The sequence below is a fragment of the Polistes dominula genome, unplaced genomic scaffold, assembly GCF_049000335.1.
Source record: "Polistes dominula isolate Pdom_NZ unplaced genomic scaffold, Pdom_raw_medaka contig_29, whole genome shotgun sequence".
Lineage (NCBI taxonomy): Eukaryota > Metazoa > Arthropoda > Insecta > Hymenoptera > Vespidae > Polistes > Polistes dominula.
Genome location: NW_028300865.1, coordinates 2,486,208 through 2,498,945, shown reverse-complemented (window position 1 = coordinate 2,498,945; position 12,738 = coordinate 2,486,208). Strand labels below are relative to the sequence as shown.

The 12,738-nt window shown below is 36.1% G+C and overlaps 1 protein-coding gene across 4 annotated transcripts in view; it reads left to right on the top strand.

Moving 5' to 3' along the window:
• Positions 1-12,738, top strand: part of pxb (putative Hedgehog signaling attenuator pxb) — a 367,180-nt gene that overhangs the window by 265,995 nt on the left and 88,447 nt on the right. For all 4 annotated transcript variants that reach the window (XM_089170132.1, XM_015321056.2, XM_015321057.2 and 1 more), the window contains one exon: positions 10,230-10,407. In XM_089170132.1, coding sequence (XP_089026258.1) covers positions 10,246-10,407 — 162 coding nt within the window. In that variant the 5' untranslated portion in view covers positions 10,230-10,245. The remainder of the gene's footprint in view (positions 1-10,229; positions 10,408-12,738) is intronic.

Below are 12,738 nucleotides of genomic sequence, written 5' to 3'. Positions count from 1 at the left end.
TATATGCTTTCCATGAACCCATGCACACACACACACATATGTATAAATATCATTATTAAAAATAGTATTTTTCTATGAAGGTAATATGTAGCAAAAATCAAGACTTATTATTATTCTGTTGGTCTTGGTGCAGGAAAGGAACATTTTTATCACTTTAGAAAACTTAGTATCCCATCAGGATACATATATATCGATTTTTTTTCCACTTTGAAAAACGTCAAATAGAAAATACAGGGATAGTATACCACCAAAGGATTGAGTTTACGTTATAAATAAATTTCTTTTTTTGTAGTAGTAGTAGTAGTAGTAGTAGTAAATGCGTTTTTAAACTTGTTGTTTTGGAAATACTCAAAAAAGAATTTTTCTTCACAAATTTTTCGATCCAGTCGTCCAGTAGCAGTTGCAACTGTAGTTGCACTTGCAGTAGTAGTTGTAGTTGTAGTTGTAGTTGCAGTTGCAGCAACAGAATCAACGTGTCGCTTTTCTGTCGTTTTTACGATTTACCCTTTCACTTTTTTTTTCTTTTTTTTCCACAACGTTCAGATTTTTGTCTATTTATTTTTCTCCCCAGTTTCTAGATCCTTTTATATTTGTTTTTTTTTCTATCCGTTTTCTATCTCTAACGTTCGAGAATCCTTTTCCGCAGGCAAACGGGAATAGCAAAGTTCCTGTCCCCTCTCCCCTCCCCCTGTATACGTGCGTGATCGTATCAGTGCCGATTGCATTACCGTACTGCACCAGCATCAGCAGCAGCAGCAACAGCAGTCTGTTTGCAAACTGCAGTAATAACCTCGACGCTCAGCGTATTAGCTGCATTATACAACAGTATATGCACTATAGAGATGCGTTCATCGACGTATATATCCGTTCATCTCTTTCCTTTATGTCCTCTCGCACAATACCACACACCCCTTTGACACCCCCTCACTCACTCACTCACTCACTCATTCAACTCTTCTATCTATTCTCTCTACTAGCATCGTTGAATCTTTTCATTGGTTGAATATACAGACGAGAAAATAGTTTGAACAAAACTATCCCTCTGGATCATTGAAAGATAAATCCTATCTGTCGTTTTGGTTTTGTTTTATTTTTCTTTTTTTATTTCTGACATTATTTTCCAATAAATGTTTTTATACTTGCTTTTAATATGAAGTATTATATATACAATTTGTTTAATAGTAACAGTATAGGTAAGTGTACGAAAGGTGGAAACCAAAGTGTGAAGAAGTATTGTTTGTAAAAAGAAAATTATTAGAATTAACTGTTAAAGAAATGTTTTCAAATATTTAAAAAAAAAATAATTTGCAATAATATATAATAATAATAATAATAATAATAATAATAATAATAATAATAATAATAATAATACTAATAATTTGCAAGCTTGATTACATAAATTATAAAATTCCTAATGTTTTTATAGAAATATAAATTAGTTTTACTATTTATATAATTACAATTATTGTATAATATAAAATTATCTTTTAAAACCTTATTAAGACGTTGTTATCTATATTTATATATATATATATATATTATTTAAAAAAAGAAGAAAAGAGAGATTTGATGGTAATAGTTAAATAGCATATAAATAGGAGAAAAGAAGAGGTTTAGTAGTATGAGAAGTTAACGGTTCGTTGCGTGTCACTGCAATGGAAACGCTGGCGTTGCTCGTAACGCGAAAAAAAAAAAGAATAAAAGATATGAGATGTGGTGGTTAGATGAGATGAGGTGAGGTGAGGTGAGGTGAGGTGAGGTAAAGTGAGGTTAGGGGTGGAGACGAGAATAGAGGGTGGATAGTAGTACGTACGTACGTACGCTCGTACACCTCGTGCAAATCCTAGCCGTTATAATTTCGTTGTCTTTTGAATTTATCTCCCGCAGGCTTTCTCTCTCAACCTGAAACATTTTTTATTTTTTTTTATTTTTTCTACCCCTTTTTATTTTTCTTTTTTTTTTTCGTTTTCCTTTTTCAAGTGGTGTGGCAGGCAGGCAGGCAGGCAGGCAGGCAAGGTTTGACGAACACGTTCACCCTGTGAGAGAAAATAGAAAATGAAAGAAAAGTAAAAAATAGAGAGAAAGAAGACCGCAAAAAAATATTACGAAGAAGATGAGGAAGAAGTACTGGTGGTGGTGGTGGTGGTGTTGAAAACAGGGGGATGGTATGGGGTTGAGGGGGAAGTAAAAGGGGGAAAACAAAGAACCGCCAGTGAGATTTTTGCGAGAAACACAATTATTCGTACAGAGAAGAAGAAACACGCAGTACATATACACACATACACACGCACACATACACCTCTTACTCCCTTCCCTACCATTTTCCCTTCTCCTTCTTTTTCTTTGGAGAAACAATATTTGAACATTTCGTTTCGTGCACCACTCGCTAATGAACATATTTACGGAATTAACACCGAGATGTGGAAGGAAACGAGAAGGAAAGCAAGGGAAGGAAGGGGAAGGGTTGGGAACAAGGGGGTTGGGTGGATGCACTTTCATTCGTCCGTCTCGTTTCGTTCGTCTCCGGTTGCATTTCGCAAATAAAACGTGTCGTTTAAGTATCACAACCATTCTGTTTTTTGTTTTCTTTTGCAAATGTTTTTTTTTCCTTTTTTACACCTGTACATGTAAATATGTCTGTGTGGAAATGAGAATATCACGAAGAGTTTCATTTATCGTACAATATTTTTCAAAATGATGATCCTATTCAAATTAATCGTATTTTTTTTTCTTCTTCCTTTTTTTGCTGTCTTCATATTTTTAGAAGAAAATAAAAATTAACATTTTCTTTCATAATTATTCTTATCTTCTTTTTTGTCTATTAAATTTATAATTTATAAAACAAATAGATTAGACGATGAATGAGTTATACGTTTGTTATTAGAAAATATATTATCCGAACTAGTGTCGTTTTCACTAACACGAGTTACGAATAATCTAAAGCTTTTCTCTTATCCGAGTTTTAAGCTAAAGGAAATACGCGAAATATTTCATGAGAAAATGTAAACTTTCGGGGGGGGGGGTGGCTTTAGTCGAACTACTGAAGAGAGGAGAAGTTTCGAATATTTAAGAAACGTCCAAAGTTTTCTCTCTCTCTTATCGAGTAAAGGAAAAAAGAAAAAATAACTAGGATCTATATATATACATTTCACTATACGTGCATACAAAATGTTCAAGTATTTTTTCTTTTCTTTTTTTCGAAAAAGAACTGGGAATGATGCACCAAACAGCATCAGCAGTATTGGAAGGGTATCTACCCGAAAGTAGTGAGAAGAGATAGAGGGTGGTGAAATAATTAACCAGCTAGTGGAATTTCGGTTGCCGACCGTTTGGAAAGTGGATTAGTGCAGAACGAGTGAACATGACAGAGAAAGATAGAAAGATACGGGGGTGGGGGAAGGTGGGGGATCTAGGAAGGAATAGAGTAAAATTTCAGAGTAAGTAATAGTAGGGGAAAAGATAGGAGATAGGGGTTGGACTGGTTGGTGTTGGTTGGGGATTGGGAAGGGCAGTAGGAAGTAGAAGACGTAACTTTTCGGAGGTTTTGAGCAACGTTCGAGGTTAGTTCGAGCTAATCTGATTACTTAACGTTGGAACTTAACAGCGGCAGAACGCGTTTATGGGTACGAGAGAGAAAGAGAGAGAGATATGGGGGTGGGTTTAAAAGAGTGGGATTGTGTAAGAAGAGAGAGTAGGCGGCAAGTTTCCCTTTGGGATTAAAATGACTTAATTTAAAGTTCGTTCCCCCTTTTTCGTCGCGACGAACGGGCTGTATTATAAAACGACAATCCCAGTGTGATTTTCAAAGGCACTTTTGAAAAAAAAAATAAAGAAAAACGGGCCCTTTGAAGAAATAGGGCCGCCCGCATTTTTTCAAAGTTTGTTTTACATTTGAAAATATATAATTGAATACTTATTGGTACACCCGTAAGATATTTTATATCATACATAGAGAAAGAAAATGGTAGGAGCAATGACCGATAGTAAGAATTCCGTATAAGGTGAAGTAGTATTTTATAGAAAAAGGTAGTAGAAAAGTGCAGCAAAGCATCCATTGCAAGAAGAAATTCCAGAAAGGATTGCTCGATCTTTTCTATCCTTTTTATTTTTTCTCTTTTTCTTTTTCTTTTTCTTCTTCTTCTTTGTTGTACCATCGCCACGATAGGACGCGCGTTATGAAATTTCTCTACTTCTTTAAATCCCATTCCGTTTCATTGTATTTCCGATCCAGCAAGGATATCATCCTCCTCTACTTTTTTCGACCTTCTCGTTTTCTTACTCTCATTTTCACCGCCCCCTTTCCCTTCCTTCCTTCCTTACGTCCATCCTTCCTTCCTTCCTTCCTTCCTTCCTTACTTCATTTTCCATCTTTTTCATCTAGTAAATCGTACATATAGACACGAATAAGATACATTTCAGAGTTTACAAGATATCAGGTTTTAAAAGTCAGACACAGTAATTTCAACGAGTTCTTTTTATTTTTTATTTTGATTAACAATCATTAATTTTTTAATTTATCCACCTGTATGTTAATTATAACACTTAAAGATATATAAAACCAATGTGATTTTATATCATTTCAATATCAATTCCATGTGTCATCGTTGACACAAATTCAATTTAACCTAAGGCGAATATTATTAAACTACACGGTGTACTATACTAATTATTATTATTATTATTATTATTATTAATAGAAATTATTAATTATTAATAATAAAAATCATTGAATATTATGTATGTATATATGTATGTAAGAGAGAAAACTCGTCATCATAGCAAATATAAAAACGTGTATTAATTCTCATACGTAAAAATTATACGAGACGTTTAATAAATCACCTCCCCCCCCCCACCTAAAAAAAATAAGGAAAAATCTGAAAGAAGAGTTTAGAAAATACGATACCCAAGACAGTTTTAATTCAACGTTGGTGTGCTAGAATAAAAATTTCGCTACACGTATAACCCATTAGCCACATAGCGAATCGAATTAGCGAAAAGGCGTCCAACTAAACTCAGTACGAATAAGAAAAAAAAAAAGATGTTGGGTATGGGAATAACCAGAGACAGTAGGAGGTGGAAGAGGAGGTGTATGTGTGTGTCCAACACCCATCAAATGTAGGAAGGTAGGAAAAAGGTAGAAAGAAAAGTGTTTTGTTGCTTCGTTGGAATTTTCATAATAAAATTACGAGTCACATCAGTTGCTACGGGTCTCGTACAACACACACACGCACACACGTCGCTCGTATCAACTCACGTGCCCTTAACTTGTCACCTTTTTACCCTTCTTGACAAGTACGACGTTATTCTACGTTGGTATATGTAATAAAAATGTATATATATATATATATATGAGAAAATGCGTGATTTCACATGGAATTTCGCAAACGTAATTTTTTTTTTTTTTGTCAAGAACGTGTTTCACCTAAACCGAAAATGACAGAACGAAAATGTCAGACGATTTTAGTTTCTATTTCTCTTTCTTTCTAATTCACACGAATCTATCATATCTTTTGTATAATATTTTCTTTTATTATTTTCATTTTTTTTTGTGGTGTAGGGGAATTTTAATATTTTTTTGTAAGCAACTTTGTCCCTAAACTTGCTCATTATGCTTAATCAGGCAAATTTTCAAGCTTGACGGTTCCCCTCTTTCCCAATGTTGTGTTTCACAGAGATATAAAGTCTCCTTTCTTATGCTAGTGTCACGCACTTGCCAAAATTTCGTGACCGGTTAACGTGTCCATGGAATTACGAAACATATTTTCTCTCTCTCTCTCTCTCTCTCCCTCTCTCTCTCTCTCTTATCCATTTTAATTTGCATACGTGTGATAAGTATTTTCGAGAGTTAACCATTCTACCAATTCTTGTAGCAACCTTAGAAATAAAAAAAAAAAAGACAATAGGATATAATATTTTTTTGTTAATCGGCTTAACGATTGAACAAAACGAAAAAAAAAAAAAAGGAGTTAAAGATTATTTTCGATTCCCTTAACGGCATTTTCCCTTAGAAACGGCACAAAGTTTCTCCATTAGGATGCGTGGCCGAACGTGGAAAACCACGGAACCATCCGTAAATCCAAAGCCATTTTCCATAGAACGAGGTAGAAGAAGAAGAGGTTGAAAGGGGGAAGGAGGGTGAAGACCTCGACCAATCCCGTTCCGGACAGTCGATTCGCTCGGTCGACCACTTGGAAAAAGTCCGACCACTTTGCCAGTAACCCCCTACCCATCCCCATTCAACCCCCATCCCCTTCAGTTACCAGCTCACCTTAAAACCCTCCTCTCGACACCCAAGCCACCCACTTTCTCTTCCATCCTGCGATCCTACGATCGTTTTCCACGCTTTCGTGAACCCTTTCTTCTCTCGTTCGAGTCTGCAACTTTCCAAAGTGGATGAAATCGTATATCGGTAAGCGAAGAAGATACCACCACCCACCCCTTCAAGGGAAATTTCGGTGTAAGCAATTTTCCATGGTCCAGAAAACGGACTGAGAACATAAAAACATATTAAATAAATAATCAAATACAAAAGACAACATCCTCTTAATTTCATTTAGCATTTTTCTCGATATGCTAATTAATTAATAAGCACTATTATAGTTTAATTCGTTTAGAATTTTAAAATAAAAGACGAATGGAATTGAAATAGGTGAATAGAAAAGAAAGGAAAATATAGAAATAAAAAAAGGGTTTGATTTGAAGCAGAAGAATAAAAAGAAGAAAAAAAAGGTTTTGAAAAGTGGGTGATAAAATGAATAAAAAAAAATTAAAAAAAAAAAAATACAAGATAGTATATTTGATCAAAAACGAATCACTATAGATAGGAAATAAGCGTGTCTTTCGTCAATGTTCGTTCATTCGATTCGGTTTAGTTCGGTTTCTTCTTCTTCTTCTTCTTCTTCTTCTTTCGTTTCCTGAATGCGAATGAGAACCTCCTCTCTCTCTCTCTCTTCTCCTCTCCCTATGCCCTTTCTCTCTTCTTCTAAGGGAAAAGGTGTACGAGTGTAAGAGAAATCGAAAGAAGAAGAAGAAAAAAAAGATGAGAAAAAGAAAGAATCCACAGTGAAGAAGAAGAAGAAGAAGAAGAAAAAGGGTTTCCTTCGCGAACGTGAAAGTTGGTTGAAGCCCTGAGAACCCAGGGCCGTAGCAAGGAACCAGAACGGAAGGAAGGAAGGAAGGCTGCATTTATTAAACTGAACGCAGACGTACTACTATCTTTCTCTTTCTTTCCTATATTTCCCTTTTCGTGGCGCACCCTTGATTACTTCAATGTGTGTGTGTCCCTCCTTGGTGTTGTTTACGTGGGTGTTTGTGTTAGTGCGTAAAATAGTACCTCGATATACCCTCTTCATCACTCGTTCCTTTTTCTTTTTCTTTTCTTTCATTTCATCTATCTCTCTTGCACTAATACAATCTTTTCTTCCACGTGCAACTACCAACCTACATACATACATACATACATTTTTCTATATATCTGTGTATGTATGTATACACATATAAATGCACGCATAGAGTACATACACATACATATACATAGACATACATGCATACATACATACATACACACCCTTTCCATTCTTTCGAACGAGTTCCATCTTCTCTCGAAGTCGTTCGAAATTGAATGCCGGCGGTCGAGACTCCGACGATTCGACTTTCTGACTCTTCTAATATACTTTCACGTTTTCTCTCTTTCTTCATCTTCTTTTCATTCTTTATCTATTTCTTTTCCTTCCTTTCTTTCCTTCTTCTTATTCTTCTGCTCCTGCTACTGCTGCTGTTGTTTCAACTTTGTTTTTTTTTTTTTTTTAATTTTTCACCAAGAAAGTCTCTGATTCTCACCTATACACAATACACCCGCATAAATACATGTACACGATACACATATACAAAAATCAATCTATTTATTAAATAAAATTACTTTTTTCTTATATCTAATAATAATAATTAATCAATCATTATAATTGTAAATCTTAAGTAATTTCTCATAGATAATTCTAATGTGTTTCTAACATGGAGTTTGTGTAATCCTACATAATTCTCTTAACCCTTTACGAAACAGTCAGAGAATTTGGGTGTTATCGTAGAGAAATGGTCCAACCTCACCAGTGTACCATCACCACCAGCATCCCACTGGTTTTGCTTCGCAATACATTGCCATACGATCGAACGTTGCAAACTATTCGTCCGAAGGCTTCGTTTAATCGTTCAACGAACTGGAGGATACGGAATCGTGTTGTTTCGATTATAACGAGCACTTGGCATACCAACGCTTATTGGAAATACAATACGAAACGTGGGATTCGAAAGCTCGAAGAAAGGGTGGGAGTGAAGGGTGGTAGTTGAGAATGGGATGAGTTGTTGTACCCTTTAACTTTGTACAATGGTTTATCTAACGTTAATTTCACATTAAGTTTCTTCATTGAACTTTCAACATTTTCTTTTGATATTGTTATCTATAGTAAATCTATTTATTTATTTATTTATTTGTTTTTTCATTATTTTATAAGGGTTGCTTTATAAAGGGAAATTACATTATAGTTAGTAAATACTAGTAATCACATCGTATTCAATCTAGAAATTCTCAAATTCGGTGTAACCTGTCGAATCAATTTCGAGCAAACCTCTCTCTCTAAGGGTAGCATATTACTACGGTATAAATTACCACAGGGGTTGATTGCTTCGACATAAGCCCTTCTTAGACCTTCAAATTTCATATTTTTCAAGATAAAATTAAACTACGTCTTGATAATACAGAAATATATTACAAAATTTGTTATAAAAATGAAACGATCAAATTTTCTTTCCCATAAGAACATTTATAATCCTTAAAACCCTTTGATCCAACCCGCAACAAAATAAAAAATAAGAACATTAATATAATAATCATTTATAACAATTGATTAAAACGTAAGAATCATATAATGCATCAACCAATGTGCTAAGTTCAACATATAACTACTATTAGAGACGAACGAGAATCCTCTGTCGGAAAGTTCAAACGAGCGTCGAACCGAAAATTGACCCCCAGGCCGATTGGTTCGACCATTCGGTAGTCTAGCGTACGCATATGAGGGTGGTGGTATGGTCTGGTCTCGTGAGAGAGGGGTAGAAAACAATTAATCAACGATATACGTTCCCCGTTTGCTACACGGTTCGAATATTCTGCATATGATAGAAAGAGAGAGAAACAAAAAGAGATTGAATGAGTAAAATGAGTGAGTGAGTGAGTAAGAAATAGATAGATAGATAGATAGATAGAAAAGGATACTAAACGTGGGATTAGAAAGAGAAAGATAGAAGTTATGAGCAACCGGGTGCTTGTGGAAGGTTGTGGAAGCTTGTGGGGGGTTTTGGGAAGGTTATGGGGGTAAGAGGTACGGCGTGACTGATTCATTATGAGACTGTAATTAAGTTCTGGGGTATTAGCATACCGACAACGTCGGCTTTAGCCCTCTCCAGTCGACTGGGAACGACTTGACCCGGCCCCAGGGTAAGGTGCTTCCTATGCTAACGAGATCGTCGTTGTCGTCGTCGTCGTCGTCGTCCCTTGCACGCCACCTTCTTGGTAGCCCAGAAAAAAACTGCGCATTTATTCCTCCCGATGTCGAGCGAATCTACCAACCCCCACCATCACCACCTCCCACTACTACTAACCCTTTTTTTCTTTTGCTAACATACCATGCCAGTAACACCCAGTGCAAGTAGTGCCAACATTGCCACCCGTTATACGAGTTATACCAGTACGATTATTATTATATTCCCCCACGACCATTAGGAACTCTCATCTTCCTCCTCCTCCTCCTCATCCTCTCTTTTTTCACCCTACCTACCAACACCATTACTAGCAAGACGCGTATCTCTTAATTAGCCAACGAAAATCCACTGTGAAAGTGCCACCGCACGAAACTCTCGTACTCGTTATCAATTCACCCTGGACCTACCAACTTCCTCCTATGGTCAACCTCTCTCTCTCTCTCTCTCTCTCTCTCTCTGTCTAATTTTTTGATTACTTTTTTATTTTCCTCTTTATATATACTTTCTCATAAAATATTTATTTAATATAATTCTAAATTATTTAATTTTAGGTTTTCCGTATTCGTTAGTAACTTTCCTTTCCCTTTTCTTCTTCTTCTTTATACGTTTCACCCTTCAAAACCCTTTATTATCGAACCCTTCTTGTACGAAATAAGATTAATCAAAGGACAATATTTTGTTGAATTTTTTAGCAAGCTGAGGTGGAGGATGGAGGAGTTGGAGACGCTGGAGAGTACGGAGTGCCCGGAATGTCCCGGGCCACCCCCTGAATTCCGGTTGCCACCACCCCCTCGGCCACCTTTCCTCACCGAGGGAACCTTCTGCTCGGAGGCGCCCTTAGCCGAGCTCGAGGACTGCGTTGCCATTCCGGTAAGTCATTTTTTTTTGTTTATTCCTTTATCATTAAATGATAGAACTGAAGAAGAAGACATCTAGTAACTTTTTACAAAAATTCTCTAAATTGCAGATATTGCGATGTAGTTTTGAACTAGGATCTGAAATAAAGTGCTTGGGTGTTTGAAGAGTTAGTGAAAAGGTTTTAATATAATATTATTCACGTATATGACTATTATCATCGAACTGTAGAAGAAGACATCTAGTAACTTTTGGGAACCATGTATTTTTGTGTCTCTAAATAGTAAATTTCGTTAATACTCGCGATGTAGTTTTGAACTAGGATCTGAAACGGGGCGGGTGGGTAGATGGGGAATGAGTGAGTGAAAAGGGTAAAGGAAAAGGTTTCAAACGTAACATAGTTCGCATTATGCAGTTCGCGTATACTCGCTCGGACGCTTTTCCAACCGGCTTATATCGATTTCTCTCGGTCGATGTTAGCTAGCTAGCTAGCTGGTAGACGAGTTATATCTTTTCCTATCATTCTCTTTCTCACTCACACTGTTGTAAAATTCTCTCACTATGTTTCTGTCTCTTTCTCGTATCAACGGCCGGAGTATTTGCCCGTGGTATTCGGGTATTCATGAGCAGGTACATACGAGAATCCGAAGATCAACGATGCAAGCCACCTGGGAATACTGAAATTCGAAGAAAGAGTGATAGTGTGTGTGTGTGTGTGTGTGTGTGTGTGAGAGAGAGAGAGAGAGAGAGAAAGTGAGATGCCATAGTTGAAAATGTGTCTGTGTATGTGTTTCCACCCTTTCCACAGTTTCACCATTCCTTTACTCGTTTTGCATGGTGTCTGTTGGGTAGGTTTGATGCTAGTTTGGTTCTCGTAGTCTTCTAACATTCAGGTTGGCTGGGTAGCAGAGGGGGTTAGGAAAGAGGGAAACAAACGGAAAAGGACTGTCGAGTTAGGCTAATAAATCGTATCATATCAGGGTGTTCGACTGGAAAGCATGGTGCAATTGTAATGCCGCAAGAATTCGACGGATCCGTTGTTTCCGTGCCACCGAATTTGTAGGACTGGAGAGAGGAGGGGAAGTGGTAACCATTATAATACAAAGTTTCAAGTTTTAGAATTCTCCTCCTTACTTCGATACGTTTCAGTAGTCTCTTCCCTATCCCTATTCCCTTTTCCACCACCCCCGCCTATCTCTTTCCGTTCAATCCCTTATCCGAAATGTCTCGGAACTCGTAGTTGAATTCCCTTTCTCGTTCTCAAGTCTCTTATCGTTTTACGACGAGTTATTATTTATTATCAATCCCCCTCCTCTGCCTCCATTTATTCGTTGTTCAATAAACTTTATAATAATAATAATAATAATTATTATTATTATTTTATATGATAAGAGATATTTAATTATTTATTATTTTTGTTTGTTAATTGTTTATCTTTAACATTAGATTCGAAGGAAATTTTGTAGGACTTGAACTTTTTTATAAGAATATAAACCTTTAAACTTTTTATAGGAATATTTTGTTAATTATTTTGTTAATAATTTAAAAAATATTATTTAAATGGAAGATTGATTAGATGGAAGGAATTAATATTTAGGCATATATTATTACATTTATAACTTGTTCAATGCAAAAGTAGCAACCATCGATGAAGAATATCGATCAATTCAGGTGAATTAGAACGAATCGAAGTACGGTTAGGCCTTATCGATTAATCGATAAATCAATAAATCGATATCGATCGACAACTCGTAACAGGTGGCGAAGAAGAAACGATGAAAAGAGAATGGAAAAAGGAAATGGAGATGGAGTGACTCTGCTAGAGGAAAGAAAGGGGGAAGGGTTGAGGGGGTAGGGTGGGGTAGGGTAGGGTGGGGTTGAGGGGAACTCAGCAATCTACCGTTTCTCGATTCGTATCGAAAGAAGTCGATAGATTCTAGAGCTTCTTCTTCTCTTCACCCAGTTTCTCACCGAAGAAACCGCCCCCGTCCCCACCCATCCCCTCAACCCACGTCTCTTGAATTGAATAAAAAAAATAAAAGGGTATGGGAGATAGAAAATAAAATAGTTCGAGAAAAAGGGATAAGTTTCGTTCACCTAATCGTTAATCGTTTAAACGTTTAATGTTCTTCGAATGTAGAAATCTTCATTAAACGGGATAACTGGTACTTATCTTTTCTCTTTATTTATGTGTTTTATTTGTTAATTGTTCTATTGTCTTGTTTTTTTTTTTTTTTTTAATCTTAATCCTTTTAATGCAATTAAAAATATATATAGTAGTTGTTTTCTCGTTTCTCAATGTTTTAATCGTATTTGAAATAAGGGATAGTTTTTCTAATGAAATAT